This window comes from Mercenaria mercenaria, chromosome 6 (genome assembly GCF_021730395.1).
Source record: "Mercenaria mercenaria strain notata chromosome 6, MADL_Memer_1, whole genome shotgun sequence".
NCBI lineage: Eukaryota > Metazoa > Mollusca > Bivalvia > Venerida > Veneridae > Mercenaria > Mercenaria mercenaria.
This window is the reverse complement of record NC_069366.1, coordinates 86,545,467-86,572,331: the sequence shown is the minus strand read 5'-3', so window position 1 is coordinate 86,572,331 and position 26,865 is coordinate 86,545,467. Positions and strand designations below refer to the sequence as shown.

Sequence of the window (26,865 nt, the reverse complement as noted above, 5' to 3'; positions counted from 1 at the left end):
TTATGTGACAAAACTCAACAATTACAATATTCAGCTAAATATCGAGATTTTTTTTTTATACAACCAACCCTTCCATCTGTCATTATCGCAGACAATAAACAGAAATACTGACGCACAAACGGGAACCCGCTAACCTTTTCCCCTAGAACATCATTAGAATTCATTAAGCACTTGTTGTTTGTCATATTTGCAATTCATAGTTATCGTACATTAAACAGGTTTTAATCAAAGCTTAAGAATAATCAAATGAAATGTTAAATGTTAAGTCTTTAGCAAATGAACTTTTCTGATATTGTACATAATGAAAATCTTGTCAGTAAAAAACAAATCGGAAATATCATTTCAGTGTATGGTAATAAGTGAGACTTTGTGTGTCGTTGGTCCATTTGTTGAAATAAAACATTGAGACCGTTGTTCTATTACTGCAAAAACTTATTTGGTAAATAAGCATCAAAAACAAAGGAAAATGTTAAAATGTTGACATTTTTTAAAACTACTGGAACACCATATAATGAACATTTTAATAACACACAGTTGCATAAAATCATTGAAAGCATTACATTTCTCTAGAAATCACAAGTATTCGAAACCATTCATGTATAATGCTGATCTCAGATTCTTTATTCAGCTCTCGTTTATTCATACTGGAAAAAAGTTAACTTGCCATTTGCTATTTCCAAATATCTTAAATCTGAAATAGGATATATGCTACTTTTTATAATTTAGCGTATTTAGACCAATACGTAATTAAAATCATGTCAAAATTTCAAACCAGCAAAGATAATATTGTATTCATATTACTACCATACCGCATTTCAAAAGTCACAAAACTACACTTGGAATTCGTGGTTTAAGAAAACGAGTTAATACCATTTATAAGAAAGCAGAGGTGTAGATTTTATTATTTTACCGAAAATGGTTACACATATATGAATAAACGTTCCTTTTCAATAGAGTACGACAAAGACGTAACTTTAATGTCAATTTCTGCTCTCTGTACGTTTTTCTCTACTTTCTAGATTCTTGACGTTGTGGTGTATTTTTCATTTCCAAAAATGGGCAAAAGTTGTAAAATGAGTAAAATAACATGATGGTACAGTTTTGATTCCGTTGAAATTTTGAAGCGTGATCAACAACCTTTTGTTTTGAGCATGTGCATAATTTTAGAAAAATAAGGAATTCTTTTCAAATGTTTAGAAAATTTCCAAATTGCGTTGTCAATACAACAGCTGTATAAATCACAAAAAATCGTTTATTACTTCAACTCCTGAAGAAATTCTACTGTTCCATGCAGTTTATAGTAAGATCATTGGTTTCTGTTAACGCTGTATATATTTAGCGGAACTGCAGCTAGACATTTACCTTCCTGAGACATTTTACACTTGCAAGAGCATCGGTAATTTTCTGGACTGTAAAAGCACTTTGCAAGAACATCACGGCATACACAGCTGATTGAGTTTGGATACCTGCAGGATATTTTACTAACAACAAATGAATGAAGAATTCTGTGTCGAAAAGCATAGATAAGTTATAAAAGTTATAAATCTATCAGTGTTTCACAAGTCAGTCTTTGACACAACAGAGACCTTTTAGTGCCGTGTGGTGTCTGTAAAAGTCTCCAGTTCTTCCTTTGAGAATATTGGTCATCTAATTAATGTTTACAATGTACTTTTATGGGAAAATTGCAGTTTTGATGAACCTTTCGCGTACAGAAAATGTTCCACAATTTAGATTTTAATGCCTGTAAATTGACATGTTTTCAACCAAATGGACAAATGAAACGTATAGGTTCGTGGACTTAATTTTTCACAGTCCGCCAAATATCAATTGGAGGTTACAACACACTTAATAGCTGTTCTTCTTTATTCTATATAAAACTGACATATTTCTAATGGCTACAGCACACACCAAGACCTATTTTAAATGTCTGTAACTTAAATTTTCTTGAAGAATACTGTCAGTGCTGAATAAAACTCAGAAGAAAAGTCGGAGTCATGTTTGATGCAAGAAAAATACTTTCAGTCAAACAAACAAACTGCAATCTCACCTAAAAATGAGACTCCATATTGTAATGGTGATGTATGACCCAAGTATCCATGACAAATTCTGTCACGTTATTATTTCATTATGAAATGCTACCTACATGTCAAGCATTTATCTGTCATGTGATTTCAGCAAAACAATGCGAAGAAAATAAGGAAAATAGCTCCACAGAGCAAAAAATTCCTGAGGACTATTTGAATACTCCATTATTCATTGGACATAGAAAATTCCAATTAATACTTATGCTACCCGTATAACTTCTATCAGGCATTATTCTTGGGTTACAGGACAAATGAAGTTCGCCGTCATAAATACTTGTTTTGAAGAAATCTAGGTTCGGCTTAAGATTTGGTCAAACTGTATCTCAAACTAGGACATTTGGTCACAATACAGAAAATCTTGTTTACACAGTAGAATAGAAAAAGTGGAAATAAAACAATATAGAGACATCCATAGATGTATTTATACGGCTGTGAAATTTAAGTTTCTATTGTGCCATGAAAATGGGCATAAAGTCACGCTTTTATACGTAGACCAGTATGCTTGTCTTCATGGCATCTTGACCAGTTTGGTTACCTTGTAATGTGGGAGTAAATATTACTACTAGATAAAATTTTAGAAAATACTGCAGACGTCATGCATGTATTATTATGTATGATATTCATGATATTCATCAAACTTTGACAGCTTTGTTTTATGGAATTTACGATCGATGTAAAATTTGAAAATAGAACAATGGCTTAATGATGTGAGAGATATCATTATGTTCAAGCTGATGTCTCACATATTTCACAAGGTTTGACTTCGCAAGAAGTAGCAGTCTTGTATTCCTTTTTGTCAGAAACTTTGACTGAATGTAATTTGAGATGTGAATTGCCTTTTGGGGTTTCGGCAAAGTAAAAACGTTCTTGAAGGAATCTCTAAGTTTCTTGTTAGTAAACAAAAATTTATCCAGTTCATCGCAGAGTTCATTAGCCCTGGAACTATGGTTTCTCTCGGAAACATCCATATACTTTGTTTATCATTTGTTGTCTCATCAACAATGTCGGCACACGTAGGGAGACCAACTTTATCGCAAATACCACATAAACTCTAATCAACAATCCATTTTTGGGATCATATATTTTATATTTATGCTGGGACATAGTATTTGTTTTTAATCTCCACATAACAATTTAAAACTCATAGCTATTTTTGTAATAAATTGAACTGGATAAATACAGCTGCCGCCAATGAAATCCCCCTAGGTATCATGCCCACAAGATTTACACGCACTTTTTCCTGTGATACACTGAATTTTATTAACTATTGGGATGCAAATCATAGCAAAACGTTTAATATCCAAACGATGTTAGTTAATCCGTCTGCGTCTTCGTTTTGTTGAACGGACTAAATGTTTCATAGGAAACACAATCGCACAGAATCTGTCTAATGATATAAACATAAGCAATTTTCCCTGATGCTGTTAACGATACTGCTAGAATGCAGGTTTTTTACAACACAAAATATGCTTACCTTCAAGGGGATACGAAAATATGTCCTATGATTTTAAGGGTAAGTCCAACTGCTAAAAATAAATCTGCGACAGCTAAATTTCCTAACAAGATATACGGAGTTCCTTTCAACAGAGCAGAAAACTTCCTTAGACTTATTAAAATCAAAGCATTACCAAAGTACGTTGCCAGTGCTACGGTTGTATAAACAACAATACGTGTTGTTCTAAATTTGTTCTCCACAGCGTGTAAACAATGCTCCAACTCCGGGAATGATTCTGTTGTATTATTCATATTTGATTAATCCAACTAAAAGAAGAATAAACTGTATCTTACTAAACACACTTTACTCTTCATTGAAAATACAGATAAACGTGCATCGCGCGGTTCAAGTACAAAGAGAATTGTTTCGTAAACAAAACAGATGCATAAGTTCAAGTGTCTGCATGATGTTGTCCAATGCTGAGCTAATTGTTCAACAGTGCTTCTGTCATGTTATGGGAAATCGATGTTCACGGTTATAATTACTTGGGACATGTTCAAATTACAATAGACTTTAATGTGCATAAATAATGTCCGCGACATGTCCAAGCATAAACTAGATCCCCACTATTCGGTTCTAGTTTTTATTACCTTGACAAGATTGCTCAAGAGCGAACATGAAACAGGTACTTCTATATCTATTATCACTAGAGATATGACAATTATACAGCTGATAAAATTGTGTAGCATAGAGCACCAAAACAAAGTCTTTTCGTACGATTTACAAGCCAAGATACAGTCTACAATTCAACCCAACATCTCCACCCAGCGTCATACCTAAACAAGTCCAATATTCTTATTGATAAATCGTTCTGGGAAGAGCATCAAAACAAAACCTAAGAGCCGCTTGTTTAGAATCCAGCAGAAGTAATTCAGTTTGCTCCATTTCATGAATATCGCGGACGAATTATTAATGACAAACCATTCCTTATTTGCTTGTCTCCATTCACTCTGACCATTTATATTCTGTAGATCTATAGATGATAAGGTGGCCCAGACAATGGTCAAGTCATTGCGTTCCAGTTGATCATATACTGGTAGATACCGTTAATTCTGGATTCATGTATCTCGCATAGAATTAATCTCATCAAATATTTAAGTTACATGTGTAATTGTTTTCTATATATGTATTTTGATATTGTTACAAATAGTAAACCAGAAGTATGTAATTAATAGCGCAATTTATATATGTGATATCTGTAAAGTTAAAGTGGTAAAATTTAATATAACACTGTCAGTTTCAAACAAAAAATGCATACAGACTGTTTTCCTTTACTTTTATTCTTCCGATAGAATTCATCCTCTGATATATTATATAATATACAAGTGACAAAACATTTTATAGCCGAAATGTAATAGAATTTAAACTACCTTATATTCAAATGATTAAAATGGTTACTGCGAATTAGGTAATTGAACTTTGATTTTATCAGAACTTTTATGAAAGTGAGTTTTAACAGCTCAAATAAAGGTGTACCTAATTCTTCCTGCACTTAATTGCGTTCTCCTTTTTTATTTGCCTTCGGTAAAGGCTATGAGTACATACATATACGGTCGGTATATTGTGAGCTTTCTACTTACCTTTTTTTGCATTTTTATTACCATTATGGTTGTAGGGAAACTGTCCCGAAAGATCGTAAATAATCTCTGCTCTCAAGCCATGTTCCGAAATAATAATTATGCTCTCAAGATAAGTGTCTTCCAGCGTTTATAACAAATGTTCGCTTAAATGTTATGAAGTTTGTATCTATTCTTTTATATTTAGACAAATATGTCAACTCATATCTCTTCAAAAATCTAACATTATAAAGCAAAATGTAACAATTAAGAATGATATCAATGCTTACAGCAAGTGGAAAATAGTGAGGGATGAATCCCAGTAATTTTTGGGGTAAATACCTACACCCTATAGTTTTACTGCAACACTGTCCTTTTAAAAATATTTGTTTCGATCACCTGATTATGGGGTTGATGGTTTATAAATCCGTATTCGTTATATAATGTCATTAAATATCTCAACATTCTGTGACACAGATTTCACAAGCGTGGAAGTACTTTTCTTATTGAATTGTGTTTTTTATTTTATTTACTTTTATCTTTTTTTAAAAAGGTATAAATTAATGCATTTAACATTTTACCGTCTAAAATGTCTTTTGAAGATATCATTATTCTGTCTACGTGAGTCTACATTACTCGAGGTACGTCCGCCGGATGCATATGGATGCCGGAAATGTAGTTGGCAAATGATAATCATTTGGCAATGCGTGTTTGTGTATTTAAAGTATACTGTAACACTGTTCATATAACGTATTAAATGCACTTTCTGAAGATGTTATCTCTATTTGTTTATTAAAAAAAGAACTGAGGACATTTTAGTATATTTCACAGTCATTAAGATATTAAAAAATATAAACCAGACCAAACCCAGGAATAACACTATTGAGCTAAATACCGAGATCTTTTGAAAAACAACCAATCCTTCTATCTGTCGTTGTCGCAAACACTAAGTGCAAATATTTATACACAAATACTTAGCTGCTTCCAGTAGTCCTGTTCTTCTGAAAGCCATTAAATTCCATAAAGCACTTATTGCTTGGCATACAAGTTTACCATTTGCAATTCATAAATAACGCACATTAAACCGTGTCTAGAGCAAAACTTTAGTAAAACCGAATATTTCTGCAAATGCTAGGTCTTTAGCGAATGATTTTTTCTGATATTGTAATGAAAAGACAAATAGTTTCAGACAGACAAGCGGGAATCATCATTTCAATGTACAGTTAGTACGGACGATTACGTGTGTAATCAATCCATTGCATGTTGAACTGTTTGCTATATCTGCTATATCTCCTAATCAGGACTGGTCAGCCCGGTGTCAGTATGTGACTGGGTGGGGTATCATGCCACGTGTCTACGGCGTGATATTCCAGTGAGGCAGCACTATAAAGTTGGGTATTGTGCTCACTGTTACAAGTAGACACCGTTGTTTATATGACTGAAAAATTGTTGAAAAAGACGTTAAACCCGAACACAAACACACACACATATCTCCTAATCAAATGACTTCAAGGTCAAGTATTTGGTTGCTATATTCAAATATATAGAAACGTTAATTTGCAGGGGATATTAAAACTATTCGAACACCTTTAGGGTGAACATTTAATTATCATTTATTTGCACAGAATAATACATTGAATTTATACAGAAATAACAAAATAGTGTAAACAAGTACTAAATTGAAAACAAACTACGTAACCTACATATCTAGCTGTATAAATAAAATGACACTGACCTATCTAAGGAACACAGTTTTAACTTTTTAGCTGCTTTTCTGAATGATCTGTAAGAATGGTAATTCAAGCTGTACTTAATTCTTGAATAAATAAGCCACATGAGGAGTATTGCTGTAACATTTGTTCAAATGAATGAAAATAAAATATATTCACTTGTTTTAAAAATAAGATTATTTGAAGCTACATGAAACCGGAAAGATACTTTTCTCAAGAAGTTACGAAAAAGGCACGATATAAAATATTTTAAATATCTCTGTTGCCACGGTTACTTATAACTTTTAGATACAATATAGTACAATGTTAAGTGTTTTATATACATTTATATATAATTAACCAAAAATTGTCGCCATAAAGAAACTTTCACTGAAGCCTCAGAAAACCCCATTGTTGTATATTATTGCCTAAAAATGAGAAAAAGTGCGTAACCAAACATGACATGAGCCCCGCAACCTTATACTGGAAAACTAATACATACACAAATAGAACTATGAAGTACGAAGATTTTTCGGATAAGAGCGAAACCGAAATAACCTGAAAAGTGTTAAGTATCCATAACCTCCTTCTTTCAATATGCAAAACGTTTAGAGGGTCATGTACTTTAAACCTGTATAAAAATTTAGTTAAAGGACAGAGATAAATAAAACTGAGATTCATGCAGTTACAACACTTAATTACACGAAGTAAGATGACTTGATATAGTTCAGAAAAACTGAATATACGTGATAACATAAACTACATCTTTAAATACTTCTTTTGAAAGTCAGCATACATTTAGATCAATATGCAGTTAATAACATCAAAATTTCAGAAAAAAATAAATGATCACCACTCCACATTTTTAACGTAAAAAATACACATGAAAGATATTTTTTTAGAAAACGAGTTAAGAAAACAAAGATGTAGGTTTTGATTTTTTAAACCGGATAAAGGTTAAACATCAAAAACGTATTAAATGATCCATTTTCGACTGGGCACAACAACGACGTAATTGTGTTTCTATCGAAATATTTCTTCTCGCTACTTTATAGATTACAGACATTTTATTTTTTTGTGATTTTTTTTAAATGGAATAAAGTCCTCAAACGAGTAAAATTATATAGTGGCATAGATTAATTTTATTGAAATTTTGCAACGTCATGAATTACATCTCGTTTTGAGCGCATGCATAATTTAAAAACTGTTTCAATAATTTTTAAGATGTGGTCAAAAAATGGTGTGTTAGCGGTTTTGTTAAGCATATACATGTATATGCTTAATTGTAAATAGTATAGGGTGTTTAAAAAGAACTATCGTGCTTAATTGTTAATAGTAAAAGGTATTTAAGAATAACTATCGAGAGCTTTATATGTTCATAATATAAAGTATTTAAGAAGAACTTGCGTGCTTAGTGTATAATAAACAGGGTATTTAAAAGGGACTCTCATGCTAGGGAACCTCCCATTAAGAAAGTATGAAAATTTAGCATTAAAATACTTTCGAAGAAAGAATATTGTTTTAAAGATATTTTGAGTATGAGCTTACATCATTGCATAAAGTAAATGTAAAAGCATCACTTTACACTTCGATAATAAATATTTACATACATTGAAAACGGCATATTAAGTGAAAATGACATGACAAATGTATTTGCTTTATGTACACCAGGCAAACGTCTAACATGCAGCACCTGGCTAAAAGCGTTGTTTTCCATGATCAAATCTGCTTGCTGTTTTGTCCAAAGTTATTGCTTAAATGTTGACTTCTGAACGAAGTTCTCTCTTGTTTCGGCAAAGTAAAACACTCTTGAATGCATGTCTCAGTTTGCTGTTAGCTAAACCATAAACGATCCAATTCATTGCAGAATTCATAAGTACTGGTATCACGGTATATTCACGAACAGACATATACTTTTGTTTGTCATTAGATGTTGCGATTAACATTGTTGTTAAAACGAATGGCAACCAGCAAATTACAAATACGATATAGACTTTAATCAACAATCCACATTTAATCATGATATTTTTATATTTTTCCCGTGAACTTATATTTGTTTTAAGTCTCCACAGAACAATTAAACACAAAACGACATTGATTACAAACTGCAACAGGATGAACGCGGATGCAATCAACGATATGCTTTCAGGTATTATTTTTCCTAATTTACAGTCCCCAGTAACTGTTGATGAATTCAAATTGATGGAAACTGGTACACAAACCACAGCCAATGAAAGCAACCAAACAAGCACTAGTTTAATTCGTCTATTTCTTGTTTTCCTGGAACGCGCTAAATGTTTCATAGGGAACATAATAGCAAAGAATCTGTCCAAAGATATAAAAAGAAGCAACTTTCCAGATGCATCCAGTGATATCGCTGTGATTATTATTTTCATCACACAAAAGTATCTGTTGATTTTTAGGAATGTAAATATAAATCCTATGAGTTCAAGGGTAAGTCCAACTGCCAATAATAGATCCGCAACGGCCAAGTTTCCTAGCAAGATATAAGGAGTCCCTTTCAAACGTTCAGAAAATTTCCTAAGACTTACCAGAATTAACGTATTCCCAAAATATGTTGTCAATGTAACAACTGTATAAACAGCAAAAAGTGTTACTCTACATTTGTTCACTTTATCGTGTGAACAAATAATAAACTCCTGAAATGAGTTTGTTGTGTTATTCATAGCTGATTTTTTCCTTCGAGTATTTGAACTCGTGATGTAATTCTATTGCTTTTACAATTTATAGTATAATCTTTCAGTTGCTGTACTTATCAAAGCTAATACGTTTGATATTTAGTCAAACATTTAGTTTCCTGGAATATTCCTTAACACTTCCAATACCAAATTCCTCTGCATCACGTACTTTTTCTGCACTGTAAATTGTTACAACGCTTGGCAAGAACATCATTGCGTAAACAATATTGGTAATTGAGTTGGAATACCTGCAGACTTGTTTACCAATAGGAAGTAAACGAAGAACTGTTCATTAGAAGCAGGTCCTGGATTTGTTTTCCGCTTTCACAAGTTAGTCTGCACAGTTGTCGTGATAACCAATTAGAATAATACAAATCACGAATGTCTAACTTATGCACAAATTTTACAATTATACGATAGGTTTCTTTCATTTTGCTTAATTTCACTAAGATTGCAAAACAATATCAGGAAGGATCCTGCGAGGCAAAATTGCACCGACTGAGAGAGATCCCGTACATTAACGAAATCGAAAGTAGGGCGTTTTTAAGGATTCATGAAAAAAATAACCACATAGTGTATTTACAATTAAGATGGGATCATCGACTTCACATCTAAGGTACTAGATATTTACTTCGTATTTAGTTTCAAAAGCCGCACGGTGTTCTTCAAGCCAGTCCCTCCGTCTACATTCCATCTTTATTTGGACTTGTGTCAAACTGAATAAAACAAATGTAATGATAAACAAGGAAGGCCATGAAGGCCCTGTATCGCTCATGACCATGACCTAAAGATCATCAAGATTAACATTCTGACCAAGTTTCATTAAGATATGGTCATAAATGTGGCCTCTAAAGTGTTTAAAAAGTTTTCCTTCGATTTCACCCCGTGACCTAGTTTTTGACCAGACATGACCATATTCGAAATTGACCTAAGATCACCAAGATTAACATTTGACTAAGTTTTGGGAAGATACAGTCATAAATGTGGCCTCTAGAGTGTTAACAAGCTTTTCCTTTGATTTGACTAGTGACCCAGTTTTTGATCCCCCCTGACCAGATTTGAATTGACTTATAGATCATCAGGATTAAATTTGGGCTAAGTTTCATTAAGATATGGTCTAAATGTGGCCTCTACAGTGTAAACTAGCTTTTCCTTTGATTTGATCTGGTGACCTAGTTATTGATCCTACTTGACCCAGATTCAAACTGAACCTTGAGATCATCAAGATTAACATTCTGATCAAGTTACATGAACATACAATCATAAATCTGGCCTCTACAGTTTTAACAAGCTTTTCCTTTGATTTGACCTGGTGACCTAGTTTTTGACCTTGGATGACCCAATATCGAACTCGTCCAAAACTTTATTGAGGGTAACAGTCTGACCAATTTTCATTAAGACTGGGCTAAAATGTGACCTCTAGAGTGTTAACAAGCTTTTCCTTCGATTTGACCTGGTGACCTAGTTTTTGACCCCAGATAGCCCAATATCGAACTCGTCCAAGACTTTATTGAGGGTAACATTCTGACCAATTTCCATTAAGATTTGGCTAAAATGTGACCTCTAGAGTGTTAACAAGCTTTTCCTTCGATTTGACCTGGTGACCTAGTTTCTGACCCCAGATGACCCAATATCAAATTCATCCAAGATTTTATTGAGGGTAACATTCTGACCAAGTTTCATTAAGATTGGGCCAAAATTGTGACCTCTAGAGTGTTAACAAGCTTTTCCTTTGATTTGACCTGGTGACCTAGTTTTTGACCTCAGATGGACCCAATATCAAATTCGTCCAAGATTTTATGGGAGGGTAACATTCTGACCAAGTTTCATTAAGTTTGGACCAAAATTGTGACCTCTAGAGTGTTAACAAGCTTTTCCATTGATTTGACCTGGTGACCCAGTTTTTGACCCAGATGACCCAACATCCAATGGGTTGGGCGGATTTGTCAGTGGGTTTTCACACTGGCCTTCCAAACTCGAGGTCGGGGGTTCGATCCCCCGGCAGCTATCGGGAATTTTCAGAAACGCTTTTCAGTGTTTCCCACCCAACTAGAGGTGTACTGGTCAGGAACCCGGGCAATCCTTGCGTGTATCAGTGCTATACACTGGGCACGTTAAAAAACCAGGCTGTCTATTCGCAACGAGCTAGGGTAAGTTAGCCGGACAAGCTTGTATCGGGTTTCGGATCCTGTGTCGGAGGGCTTTTTCCACTCTGTCCCTCTGGTAGATCGCTCTGTGTCTGTACTAGTGAGGTGAATTATGCGCCCTGTGTGGCTGCATTGACTATGTAAAGCGCCTTTGAACGTGAAATTGATCATGAAAGCGCGCTATAATTAAAACTGGTATAATAATAAAATAATAATATCAAACTCATCCCAAAATTTTATGAGGGTAAAATTCTGACCCAAATTTCATTAAGTTTGGGCCAAAATTGGGGACCTCTAGAGGGGTTAGTCAAATTGTTGACGACGGACGACTGACGACGGACACAGGGCGATCACTAAAGCTCACCTTTGAGCACTTTGTGCTCAGGTGAGCTAAAAAGCAATGGTATATAGCTACGTCTTTCCGTGGTTCATATGTCTTTTTTTAATAGTTATGAAGTGATGAAGCTCGACACATTCCCCAAGCGAGCATAATTCGCTCGATCTTCAATAACGAAAATAAATTTACGAAATTGCTAATATACTTTTTATTTCCTTTTACTCAGAGATTACAACATATATATTCAGACATGATAAATGATTGTAGGATATGTATAATTTGTCACAATTTCACATCTTTCTTTTTCAGTAGAAACATAGTATGTACACATGCATATGTAGATTGTGAAATATAGAGATTAACTGATATACTTGAGATGTCATTGGGTATCGAAGCAGGTTCCCTTTTGACGGAGTGCGCTTTAAAAAATCGTTTAGGCAGGAGTTTAGTGAACTTACGTAAAAGCGAAATGTTTAAGCAATACTACCTCTTTACCAAGCAATCTACAATCAGTGGATAGAGTTTCTGCATATCCAACTCTTACATTTATAAACATTTTATAACATGCATAGTTGTAAGCCACAATATGGAACGCTTTTGCATATCCCAGTTATGTGCATTCATTATGTCATTGAGTTTTCCTAGTAGAGTTTGATACAAAGTCTCTTCATTCGTATGTCGAAGTTCTTGGATAATCACTGTATTAAAGGCGCTCGCTACAGTTTTTCCGGAAGGGTCAATACCAAAACACCGCGCCAATTTGGTTGTGTTTCTAATCGATACAGCTCATTGCAGAGTTGGAGCGGTCTTCTGCGCATGCCCGGGAGTGATTATCTAATGTCGCCTACGGCAAAAATTCGCAAATTATTGTAAGTTTGCATTTTTGTTTTGTTTTGTTTTGGGTTTAACGCCGTTTTTCAACAGTATTTCAGTCATGTAACGGCGGGCAGTTAACCTAACCAGTGTTCCTGGATTCTGTACCAGTACAAACCTGTTCTCCGCAAGGAACTGCCAACTTCCCCACATGAATCAGACACAATGTCATTTATCAAATAGTCACTGAGAACATGCGCCCCGCCCGAGGATCGAACTCGCGACCCCGCGATCCGTAGACCAACGCTCTTACCTACTGAACTAAGCGGGCGGGCGTAAGTTTGCATGCATTTAATGTATAATTATGTATAATATACTGACTAGAGGTTAGGGTAAGTATCACCATGGTTACAAAATATATACAAGTACATTTAAAGTACTTTTAGTTCCGACATGTACTCGAGTCTGTAATTATTTTTATACCGGGCGCTCCAACTCTGCATTGAGTCACAGCTGTTTCTAATCACGTACCGTACCCATACCGTACATCCGTATGCGTAAACTATAGATTTTGTTCGGAGAAAGGCGGAAACTTTCATCATTCTATGACATCAAAAAGCTTCAGAACACCTTTTAAAAAACCGCTTATAAAGAAATCTGCCGTTTGTTAATTGATATATCTCCAAGTCATTTGCTCAAAAAACTGGGAAAGAGTTTTTTTGAAATCAAACCTGCGTTGTATAAATGCCCGCCACACCCCCTCGTTTTAATTTGATTTAAGCGAAATTTTAATATTGGGGAACCTATCAATTTTCTTTTTGTTTTAGATTAGGTTTGACATAACCAAAGGTATGTGCAGAGTTTGATTTAATTCTATTATGTGAAACTCGATAAAATAGCAGAATTTCCAAATTAAATTGACAAAAATATGCAAAAATAGCCCTTGGGTCTGCTGAACAAGTATTCCTTTCTTTACAAAATCATTTTCTTTTAAATTTCCCCTCAGCATTTTTTCAAATAGATATATTGTTTTTCCGTTTAAAAAGCTTAGATATCAAATTTTTGCGATTATTGTACTTTACTGAAATATATTTTAGGATTATAGAAATTTTGAAAAAAGTTAAAAATAGCACCATATCTAGGGGCAAATTAAATTGAAACAAAGTGGTGGGCCCAGTATTTTTATTTCATTTTTCAATACATCATAACATGATCTTTTAATACAAAATAGTTCATCAAAATCTATTATTGAGAAAAAAAATACGAAACTGTAGCGAGCGTCCTTAAAAGTTTCTATCAGTAGTCTACATAATTCATACCTTGGTATAAATAAATTTGGACATTCTATTACTATATGCATATCTAAATGTCATTTACGATATTCAAGTATACTTTTCTCTTCATTTTATATCAGTTTTATCATAACTCTTTAAAATGAGGCAAGGATTTGTTCTCTGAAATGGGTCTAACTATGTTTGGTGGCTCTTTAAACAAGAGAGCGCTGAAGGCCCTGTATCGCTCACCTGAAGACAGTAGGTCAGCTATGTTTGGTGGCTCGTTAAACAAGAGGGCGCTGAAGGCCCTGTATCGCTCACCCCAAGACAGTAAGTCAGTAGGCCGTATTCATGGCCACTGAAGTCGGTTTAAAGATCGGTGTGCAAAACTGTACATATCGTCCAAATTTCAAGGGTGTATGTTAAAAAACAAAAAAATAGGTCAGTATGACCCAGAATCGAACTTGACCTAAAGATCATCAAAGTTAACATTCTGACCAAGTTTAATAAATATACAATTAAAAATGTGGCCTCTAGAGTGTTAACAAGCTTTTTCCTTTAATTTTACCTGGTGACCTAGTTTTTGACCCACCTGACCAGATTTAAACTTGACCTAAAAATCATCAAGGTTAACATTCTGACCAAGTTTCATATAGATATTATCATAGATGTGCTTCCCTTTTGATTTGACAGTTGTTGACCCTACCTTACTCAGATTAAAACTCGACCTACAGATCATCAAGGTTAACATTCTGATCAAGTTTCATTAAGATACAGTCGTAAATGTGGCATCAAGAGTGTTAGCAAGCTTTTCCTTTGACTTGACCGTATGACCTAGTTTCCAACCCCACCTGACCCAGATTTGAACTTGACTTCAAGATCATCAAGGTTAACATTCTGACCAAGTTTCATAAAATTAATGTGGCCTCTTAAGAGTGTAAACAAGCTTTACATTTGATTTGACCTGGTGACCTAGTTTCTGACCCCACCTGATTAAGATTGAAACTTAAGCTAAAGATCATCAAGGTTAACACTCTGACCAAGTTTCATTAAGATATGATCATAATTGTGGCCTCTAGAGTGTTAACAAGCTTTTCCTTTGATTTAATATGAAGACCTAGTTTCTGACCCCACCTGACCCAGATTTGAACATGACCTTAAACTCATCCAGATTAACATTCTGACCAAGATTCATTAAGAAATAGTCATAAATGTGGCCTCTAGAGTGTTTACAAGCTTCACCTTTGATTTGACCTGGTGACCTACATTCTGACTCTTCTTGGCCTAGATTTGAAACTGACAAAGATCATCAAGATTAACATTCTTACCAAGTTTCATGAATATACTGTCATAAATTTGGCCTCTAGAGTGTTAACAGGCTTTTCCTTTGATTTGACCTGGTGACCCAGATTCAGACTTCACCTAAAGATCATCAAGATTAACATTCTGACCAAGTTTCTTGAAGAAGCAGTCATAAATGTGGCCTCTAGAGTGTTAACAAGTTTTTCCTTTGCTTCGACCTGATGACTTTTTTTTTGACCCCAGATGACCCATTATCAAACTCATCCAAATATTGTATTAAGAGTAACATTCTGACCAAGTTTCATTAAGATTGTTATTTATTTATTTATTTATTTGGGTTTTACGGCGCACCAACACAGTACAGGTTATATGGCGCCAAACAGGACTACAAATTTTGGTTCCGCATCTCATTTACATCGAAATATCACGAGGATCATGATGACCATGAATCGCTCACCTGAGAAATATGAGCCACATGTTTTAAATGGCAAACTGATGCTAAAATATTAGAATTAGTTGGTCAGTAGGTCAAATTCATGGTCACTAAAAGTCAGTTTTAAGATCCGATCGGTATGCAAAACTGTACATGCCATCCAAATTTCAAGGCTGTATCTTAAAAAAAAACAAGAAAGTAGGTCAGTAGGTCAAGGTCACAATAAGGTGACCTGCAATCACTTTGGTACATCAGGTAAATATAATTAAACAGTTTAGGAAATATGATCTGATAATTTTTGAAGTATTTTTTCCTATATAACTCATATAATAAGTGACCCCCAGGGTGGGGCCTCTTTTTACCCTAGGGGCATAATTTGAATAATTCTGTTAGAGGTCCACTAGGCAATGCTAGATACCATATATCAAAAGCCTAGATCTCTCAGTTTCAGAAAAGAAGATTTTTAAAGTTTTCTCCTGTATAAGTCAATGTAAAACTTGGGACCCCCCGGGGCGGGACCTCTTTTCACCCCAGGGGTACAATTTGAACAATCTTCATAGAGGACTACAAGACAATGCTACATACAAAATATCAAAGGCCTAGGTCTTGTAGTTTCAGACAAGAAGATTTTTAAAGCTTTTCCTATATAAGTCTATGTAAAACTTGGGACCCCCGGGCGAGGCCTCTTTTCATCCCAGGGGCACAATTTGAACAATCTTCATAGAGGACCATTAGATGATGTCACATGCCAAATATCAAGGCTCTATGCCTTGCAGTTTTAGACAAGAATATTTTTAAAGTTTTTCCTTTCGGTTGCCATGGCAACCAGAGTTCTGCATAGAATGAACTTTTTTGAACAATTTTGCAAGGGGACCACCCAAGGATCATTCCTGTGAAGTGTGGTGTAATTCTGCCCAGTGGTTTTCAAGAAGAAGATTTTTTTAGAAAATGTTGACGGACACACGACGGACGACTGACACCGCACGACGGACATTGACCAATCACAAAAGCCCATTATGAGCCTTTGGCTCAGATGAGCTAAAAACAGGAGGTATGGAATCAAAATTTGCATACCTGCTGGAATCACAGAGTTACTGCAAAACCAAGTGTTAAGACCCTATTAGTCGCCTCTTACGTTCGTGCAAGGGTAAGGCAGTGGTTCCAATTCTTTTCATACACAGATCGTCCCAGAACCACATGGGGCTCATTAAGATTGAGCCAAAATTGTGACCTCTAGCATGTTAACAGTCAAATTGTGACCTCTAGCATGTTAACAGTCAAATTGTTGACGATGATGGATGACGGACGATGACAGACACAGGGCGATCACAAAAGCTTGCCTTTGAGCACTGCTCAAGTGAGCTAAAAATGTCAGTTTTATACAGAATAAATATGGAAAACTATTTACCATATTGTGACCTGAACTAAATGAATTAAAACATTTTTAAACTTTTTTATGTACTTGATTTTGTTCGGCACAATAAAATCAATGTCATATGGAAGTGTGTGCATTGATATTCTCAATCCTCAAAATGGAATGTTACATCTCGGCTTTCGCCTCGGATGACATTCTGCCCTCTGGTTGACAATATCACAGACGCTGCCATATGATATTTATATAATATCGCCGTTAAAGAAAAAACAACTTTTGAACGCGATGGCATAGATGTAACTGGCGCCACAAATGACGTCAAACACCTGATATGAGATCTGAACATCAATATGGAAAAATATTGACTTTTGGTGCCATTGAAACGGTTTTAAAATGAGTATGTAATAACAGTCAATACAATGCCTTCGACACACTGGTCAACTTAATGGTACCATTATACAGATACTTTTGTTTCTTTTCAGTTTAATAAAAATACCATTCACATCGACTTTTGAAATGTTTAATAATATTCTTCATGCTGTTTGCATAAAATGCCGAGAGCAAAATTCTCCCTTTGTATCACTTCGGGGATCATGGCACCTTAGAAAATATCCAAAACTCTAGGTACATGAAAGCCAATCAATACATTAAAATTAACCGGAAGCAGATTTTTAAGTTTTAGCCCATTTTAGAACAATTACGTTACTATGGGCGTAATAATTTCACAAGAGCACAGCCTGAGTGAAATTATTTGTACAACTTATTACCGCCCGAGTGTATAAATAGTGTTAAAACACACTTTCACTATCAATCATTTCAATTTTAACATGTCAAAAACATTGTGGAATGGTACTAATCTCAATTGGGTAATGATTACATTTTACTTAGATTTTATCATAGAGTCCCTGTATAAAATCTCAAATTTTAAACTAAAATCAAAGTAGTTAAACCATAAAATATTTCGATGAAACTTCAAAGTTTTGTAGTTTCTAACATCATATGTGGTATATGCAGTCAAAAATATAATTTGGTTTCTGAAATAATGTTTTATTTCTAAAGTCACTATAATCTTCATTGTAACAAGAGGACCATGATGGTCCTGAATCGCTCACCTGTCCCCACATGACCCAGTTTTGAACTGAGTATGACGTCATTCTTTTCTATTATTTGATATAGTGACCTAGTTTTTGAGCTCATGTGACCCAGTTTTGAACTTGACCTAGATATCATCAAGATAAAAATTCTGACCAATTTTCATGAAGATCCATTGAAAAATATGGCCTCTAGAGAGGTCACAAGGTTTTTCTATTATTTGACCTAATGACCTAGTTTCTGAAGGCACGTGACCCAGTTTTGAACTTGACCTAGATATCATCAAGGTAAACATTCTCACCAATTTTCATGAAGACCTCATGAAAAATATGGCCTTTTGAGAGGTCACAAGGGTTTTCTATTTTTATACCTACTGACCTAGTTTTTGACTGCACATGACCCAGTTTCGAACTTTACCTAGATATCATCAAGGTGAACATTCAGACCAATTTTCTTGAAGATCCATTGAAAAATATGGCCTCTAGAGAGGTCAAAAGGTTTTTCTATTTTTAGAAATACTGACCTAGTTTTTGACCGCAGTTGACCCAGTTTCAAACTTGACCTACATATCATCAAGATGAACATTCAGACCAACTTTCATACAGATCCCATGAAAAATATGGCCTCTAGAGAGGTCACAAGGTTTTTTTATTATTTGAACTATTGACCTAGTTTTTGATGGCACGTGACCTAGTTTCAAACTTGACCTAGATATCATCAAGGTGAACATTCTGACCAATTTTCATGAAGATCCATTCAAAAGTATGGCCTCTAGAGAGGTCACAAGGTTTTTCTATTTTTAGACCTACTGACCTAGTTTTTGACCGCAGTTGACCAGTTTCAAACTCGACCTACATATCATCAAGATGAACATTCAGACTAACTTTCATACAGATCCCATGAAAAATATGGCCTCTAGAGAGGTCAAAAGGTTTTTTTATTATTTGACCTACTGACCTAGTTTTTGAAGGCATGTGACCCAGTTTCAAACTTGACCTAGATATCATCAAGGTGAACATTCTAACTTTCATGAAGATCCATTGAAAAGTATGGCCTCTAGAGAGGTCACAAGGTTTTTCTATTTTTAGACCTACTGGCCTAGTTTTAGACCGCACGTGACCCAGTTTCGAACCTGACCTAGATATCATCAAGATGAACATTCTGACCAACTTTCATAAAGATCCCATGAAAAATGTGACCTCTAGAGTGGTCACAAGCAAAAGTTTACGCACGCACGCACTGACGGACGCTGCGCGATCACAAAAGCTCACCTTGTCGCTTTGTGACATGTGAGCTAAAAATACTTAGTTTTACCAAAGTCAAAACTGGCAGGTACTCGAAAATACAGTTCTCTGATTGGTCAGTTAGAACTCCTGATGTCAAGATAAGTTATGGGTAAACAGATTAGATAAAATATAGTAGCACTCTTTCTTTGCCTCAACTTCACTGCACATTAAGGTGGCGTCATTCTAGCGTAAGTGTGTTTAAACAGAGACAAGCATATTAGAATGCATATTAAAGTTATGGAGCAGAAAGATTGTTTACTTTACCTTCATTCGTGACCTTGACCAATGACCTATAAGCAAAAGTCTTATAAATACATAATCTACATATTGCCCTCAATGCATGTACATATCCTTTGCGCACCAGTAACGTAGTGAAACGGGTAAAATTTTTACGTCTTCAAAAATGGGCCAATCTTTACAGTGAATGCCTATAACGCTTTTAAACAGGGTAAAATTTTCAATCCTCAAAACCTGACCCCATTTTAGCATAGGAACCCTGAAACTTTTATTTTTTTACTTTTAATTCCTGAAATTGAAACGTTTATTACTTATGGTTCTGAAAAGCGGACTTAAAATTTTCTTTCACTATTTTAATATTTTACCTAAATTCATGATAAATAATTTTTGTTAGGAATGTCTTTATTTAAAATACGTATTTTTATCGATATAAATCAATAAACTATCAAATTTGCATAATTTAAGCGTTCTTGAGAAAACTCTGGCCTATTTAAATTCAAATCACCCATAATAAAGCCTTATAAGACAAACGTAAGACTTATGTAGATTTGGAGGTAATATATGGGTTATCTCGATAAAATTATAAAAGTGATCAATAAAATCGATGTTACTGGTCATATCGGTCATTATTGATTATTTTTAAAATATGTATTTGAATGTTATGGGTATGTTGGCAAAAGTTAGGACTCTTTTTGCAATACCCGAAAGATCACTGTATCGCTGAAGAACGTGAATTTGGTTCTTACCCATAATAGCACTGTATCGTTGAAGAACGTGTATTTGGTTCTTACCCATAATAGCACTGTATTGTTGAAGAACGTATATTTGGTTATTTTATACACTTTTAAATGGTAAATGAAGTCATTTTAATGTAAATCTGCTCTTGAGCTGATTAACAGCGACAGCAGAAAAAAACATAGTTGGGTTCATTTCAACGTTGTTAAACATACCTTTTTCTGAAAATACGTCAAATCTCACGTCCGGTTTTAAAACCTGCAAAAAAGGCACCCGTCTCATAACGCTGCAGGCAATCACTGTAAAGATTGGCCTGGTTTTGAGGCAAGGAATTTTTTACCCGTTTCAATATGCTTCAGGCAGTCACTGTAAAAATTGGCCAGGTGCGCAAAGGATATCAAGTTTTATGAACCTAGACTGGATCTTTTTGAGTAATTGCAGATTTGCAGATGGATGGACAGACACACAGATGGATGGACAGACATATAGATGGAGGGCATTTCTTTAGTCCCCTCTGATGTTCTACTGGTAGGTAAAAAGTTGAAAATGTTGCCTCTAAAGTACTGAAAGGGACATGAGCTGTCCATAAGACAGCACGCCTGACTTTTCTCAGTGACTGACTCTGAATAAGAGCATTGCCAGTAAAAGGGGCATAAATCTGTCAAAATTCTAATCATAGTATGGGTATTGTTTCTCCTGGTGTAGACTGTGATAGTAAAAAAACTGTTTTAAGTTTCAAGTCAATAGCTCTGACAGTAACAGATATTTTCGACTTTATAAAAAACTTTAACCAACGGTGACACCGACGTCGACTCAGACGCCCATGCAGGGGCAAGTGCAATAACTTTACATTTTCTTCAAAAAGTCAAGCTAAAAATGTAAAACAAAATAAACACCTTTTACAAATGATTTTATTTCAAATTTTCTTCAATGTTTATGTCATTTTCCACATTTTTTAGATTTTTGTCATTATTTTTCTGTTTTCTACTTTCATTATTCACATTATCACTGATCTGTGTTGACGTATCTGGCCATGAGAAAGGAATGAAATCCCCTGGTGAACACCGCTTCGTACACTTGTGTAATGCACTACAAGATAAAACAAATCAATTGATATAAAAAAACAAAACTAGAGATGCTTTTGAGAAAAGTGCATGTCTTCCACAACTGCCTTTTAAAAGTACCGGTAGTATAGGTAACGGTTTGAGGTCAACAAGAGGGCCATGATGGCCCTATATTGCTCACCTGTTATCAATGCACTTGAGGACAAGAAGGTCCTCAGAAAAAATATCTAAGACCAAAGGACAGGAACAACAAAGGAAAGAAATTTAACCAAAAAGAAAAAAAAAATCTTACAAGGTACAGATATGTCAAAATACACCTAAAAATTGGAGGTACCATCCATGTTGTACCACAGAAAAGTGGTCTCGGTTCTTCCCTACGGCCAATAATAAAAAAGTTACTAAAAATAAGCTATTTATATTAACGTAAAAGGGAAGTAATTAAAAAGAAAATTATTGTAAGTGAAAAAAGAAGGATCTGCCAAATAAATCTGTTGACATAAATGAAATTTCAGATCAGTATCTTCATTAGCTACGGAGATATACCCATTTTAATTTGAAATAAAGGGAGGTAATTTGATATAAAATCAGTTCACAGTTATCTACCCTGATTGGCTCAGTCCAACTAATGACAATAATGAAATTTCAAATAAGTCCTATAAGTACTTACTGATATAAATCCATTTTGACTACAATCAGGGGAGGTAATCAGATAAAAAATAACTCTGGAACCTACGATTGGATCTGATTTGTCATGGAATCCAAGATTTGTTGTTGTTGAAGATATTTTAGAAGTTTGTATCAAATAAAACCATAAATGAAGTCTCTATATGACTGCAAAAGCCAAAATAGCCAATTTTGGACCTTTAAGGGGCCATAACTCTGGAACCCAAGATGGAATCTGGCCAGTTCAAGAAAGGAACCAAGATCTTGTGGTGATACAAGTTGTGTGCAAGTTTGGTTAAAATCAAATCATAAATGAAGTTGCTATTGTGCAGACAAGGTCAAAATAGCTAATTTTGGCCCTTTCAGGGGCCATAACTCTGGAACTCATTAAGGGATCTGGCCTGTTCAACAAAGGAACTGAGATCTTATGGCAACACAAGTTTTGTGCAAGTTTGATTAAATTCAAACCATAAATGAAGCTGCTATTGTGCAGACAAGGTCAAAATAGCTAATTCTGGCCCTTTCAGGGGCCATAACTCTTGAACCCATAACGGAACCTAGCGAGTTCAAGAAAGGAACCAAGATCTTATAGTGATACAAGTTGTGTGCAAGTTTGGTTAAAATCAAATCATAAAATGAAGCTGCTATTGTGCAGACAAGGTCAAAATAGCTAACTCTAGAACACATAATGGGATCAGGCCAGTTCAAGAAAGGAACCAAGATCTTATGGTGATCTTATGGTGATACAAGTTGTGTGCCAGTTTGGTAAAAATCAAATCATAAATAAAGCTGCTATTGTGTAGACAAGGTCAAAATAGCTGATTATGGCCCTTTCAGGGGCTATAACTCTGGAACCCATGATAGGATCTGGCCAGTTCAAGAAAGGAACCGAGACCTTATGGTGATACAAGTTGTGTGCAAGTTTGGTTAAAATAAAATCATAAATGAAACCACTATCGTGCAGACAAGAAATTGTTGACGGACGCACGGACGGACGGACTGACGACGGACGAAGGGTGATCTCAAAAGCTCACTTGTCACTATGTGACAGGTGAGCTAAAAATGCGCATGAAATCTGAGTGGTTTTTTTTTGGGTAATTCGAGGGCCAGAATTCCAAAGTGCCTGGGCCGATTTGGCTAGTTATAGAACTTGGCTGAGCACTTATTGGCAAACACATTTTGTTCAAGTTTGGTGAAGATCCGATGAGAAATGTTTGACTTGGAGTGCGTACAAGCTTTGTGACAGACACACATACAGACAGACACACACACACAGACTGGAGTAAATCAATATGTCTCCCACACCACTGTGTGGTGGGATACATAATTTGAAAGAGAAAGTAGTAAAATTTATGCTTAATGCAAAAAGAAACAATACTTCATGCAGTACTGAAGTACACAACATTTATCCTACGAGAAGCAAAACTAGTACAACTGGTCTTTTTCGAGTAACAACATACTGCTTGGTATATATCAATACTTACACAGATGGTCTTTTTCGAGTAACAACAAACTGTCTGAGGGTTCCATCTGGACAGCACATTGTACAGGGACTGTGTGCTGACTTGTGTAGAACATTGGTCAGTCTTGGGTATCTTTTACCTGAAGAAAACCAACAAAACAATTACGTAATCTCAGTATTCCTTACATCATATCTTGTTTAAACTATCTGAGGAGACATCCAAAAAATTCTTTAAAAAAATAGAATGTGTTTCCGTACACTGCTTCTATAATTTAACCAAGGCTTTTAGGAGATGAAGTGTGGACAAGGTAACTATGGACATATGAACAGAAAGACAGACCGCAAAGGCAAAATCAATCTGTTTACTCATGCCGAGACACACAATTTTTAAAGGGGACATTGTAGTAACTTGGTAAAAACTCTGCTTCCAATAAAAAATCCCCTTATACGTGTATACATATCCTTTTTTCATTTTAAGCACATCTGCTAATAAACCAGGGGTGGGTTGGGGGCAAACCAATGTAATTCTATTAAAGAAATGTATTTTACACAAAATTAAACACTTTTCATGCTTATTTTCCCATTCTTTTTTTCAGAAGCCCACTTGAACACAAAAGAGTGTTCAATACATGTATTTCTTTTTGAACTGGGGCAATACATTGGTCACTGACTTCAAGCTAACATTTAAGACTTGTATATTTACATTTTCAAGAGCATAGCACTTCTCAGTGTATATTGTTAGTAGATTTCAAGTCCTACAATAGTTCAGGGTAATTGATGTCTCCAAAGTAAATATAAATACTTAGTACAAAAGCAGAGATTAATCAATAACCATACAAGAAAATGTTGTACTTATTGCACCTTTCACTTTATATATATCTCTAAGTTAAGTGTCAAATCATGTCCTTCAGTAGTTTCCAAAGCTATTTTCCAGACAAAATTGTGAAAAAAAAAGGAAAAAAAAAAAACATCACACAAAAACATATAGTCTCCCATCACTTAACACACAGATGCCACAAATAAAGGGCCGTAGCTCATTGAACCACAACAGACTAATGATACACACAACTAAACTTGGCATTTACAACTCATACAAATTTTTATTGAATTACTACCAGTGGTACAGGAGAAGTAGCACAGACATTACATTTTCCGAAAAATCAAGGGTCATAACTGTGCTGAAAAACATCCACCATCACTAAATTCATCACAAAACAAGAGGGCCATGATGGCCCTATATCGCTCACCTGAGTACCATTACTCTTAATGATTAGATCAAGTTTTGAAATAGATCACATAGGCATAAACATTAAATATCATCAGGATAAATATTTTCAGTCCCTTTTGACCTATGGGTCACATACTAGTCAGGGCCAATCTCCATACCAAGTTTGAGGATCTTAGGCTCAAATGCTGCATTTTTGTACTAGCATGACTATTCCTTACCCTGGAAGACTTAAATAACATTTAAAAGCAATCTCATTAGAAGCTGCTAAAGTATATTCATTTTACATAAAAAATAAAGGGAGGTAATTTGTCAAAAATTCAGTCAATATGTATCTAAACTGATGGTCCAAGTCCATGTTATGGCATAAATGAATTTTCAGATCAGTATCTTCATTAGTTACAGAGATATACCCATTTTAATTTGAAACAAAGGGAGGTAATCTGAAATAAAATCAGTCAATAGTCATCTACCCTGATTGTCTCAGTCCAACTAATGACAATAATGAAATTTCAAATGAGTCCAATAAATACTTACTGAGATAAATCAATTTTTATTAAAATCAGGGGAGGTAATCATGTATTGGTATATGCATGTAGAAGATACAGAGTACAAGCCTTTACAACAATATATTAGAAAAGTAAGTAAAAGTAGATATTTCTTACAATGGAAGACATAAATAATGGTTCAAACCAATCTCATTTGAAGCTGCTAGGTATATTCATTTACATAAAAAATAAAGGGAGGTAATTTGTCATAAATTCAGTCAATAATGTATCTTCACTGATTGTCCAAGTCCATCTGATGGTTAAATAAAATTTCAGATCAGTATGTTCATTAGTTACGGAGACATACCCATTTTAATTTGAAATAAAGGGAGGTAATTTGAAATAAAATCAGTCCATATTTATCTACCCTGACTGTCTCAGTCCAACTAATGACAACAATGAAATTTCAAATGAGTCTTATAAGTACTTACTGATATAAATCCATTTTGATTAAAATCAGGGGAGGTAATCAGATATAAAATAACTCCAGAACTTATGACTGAATCTGACAGATTCATCATGGAATCCAAGATTATTGTTGTTGAAGATCTTTTGCAAGTTTTTATCAAATCAAACCATAAATGAAGTCTCTATATGACTGCAAAACCAAATTTTGGACCTTTAAGGGGCCATAACTCTGGAACCCATGATGGGATCTGGCCAGGTTTCGAAAAGAATCAAGATATTATGCCCATACAAGTTGTGTGCAAGTTTGATTAAAGGTGATTGCAAAATGTTGTCTCTATCGTGTTCACAAGCAAAACAATAGCAAATTTTGGCCCTTTAAGGGGCCATAACTCTGCAACCAATGATGGGATCTGGCCAGTTTTCGACAGGAACCGAGATATTATGCCAATACAAGTTGTGTGCAAGTTTGATTAAAGGTGATTGCAAAATGTTGGCTCTATCGTGTTCACAAGCCAAAAATAGCAAATTTTAGCACTTTAAAGGGGCCATAACTCTGAAACCTATGATGGGATCTAGCCAGTTTTCGAAAGGAACCAAGATATTATGCCAATACAAGTTGTGTGCAAGTTTGATTAACGTTGATTGCAAAATGTGGTCTCTATCATGTTCACAAGCCAAACAAGAGGACCATGATGGTCCTGAATCGCTCACCTGTTCCCACATGACATAGTTTTGAGTATGACGTTTTTTCTATTATTTGACATAGTGACCTAGTTTTTGAGCTCATGTTACCCAGTTTTGAACTTGACCTAGATATTATCAAGATAAAAATTCTGACCAATTTTCAAAGATCCATTGAAAAATATGGCCTCTAGAGAGGTCACAAGGCTTTTCAATTATTTTCTATTATTTGACCTATTGACC

General features: G+C 34.9%; 2 protein-coding genes across 2 annotated transcripts in view; one reads left to right on the top strand and one right to left on the bottom strand.

Annotated features, from left to right (window-relative positions):
• LOC123548301 (E3 ubiquitin-protein ligase ariadne-1-like) overlaps window positions 1-26,865 on the top strand; it is a 366,173-nt gene that overhangs the window by 249,864 nt on the left and 89,444 nt on the right. The gene's annotated exons all lie outside the window — the stretch shown is intronic.
• The window catches only part of LOC123548305 (methyltransferase-like protein 17, mitochondrial), a 65,146-nt gene continuing 59,745 nt past the window's right edge, over window positions 21,465-26,865 (bottom strand). The window contains exons 15-16 of the mRNA XM_053546553.1: window positions 23,783-23,900; window positions 21,465-21,660 (exon numbers count right to left, since the gene is read on the bottom strand). Of these exons, the coding sequence (XP_053402528.1) occupies window positions 21,483-21,660; window positions 23,783-23,900 (296 nt within the window). The 3' untranslated portion in view covers window positions 21,465-21,482. The remainder of the gene's footprint in view (window positions 21,661-23,782; window positions 23,901-26,865) is intronic.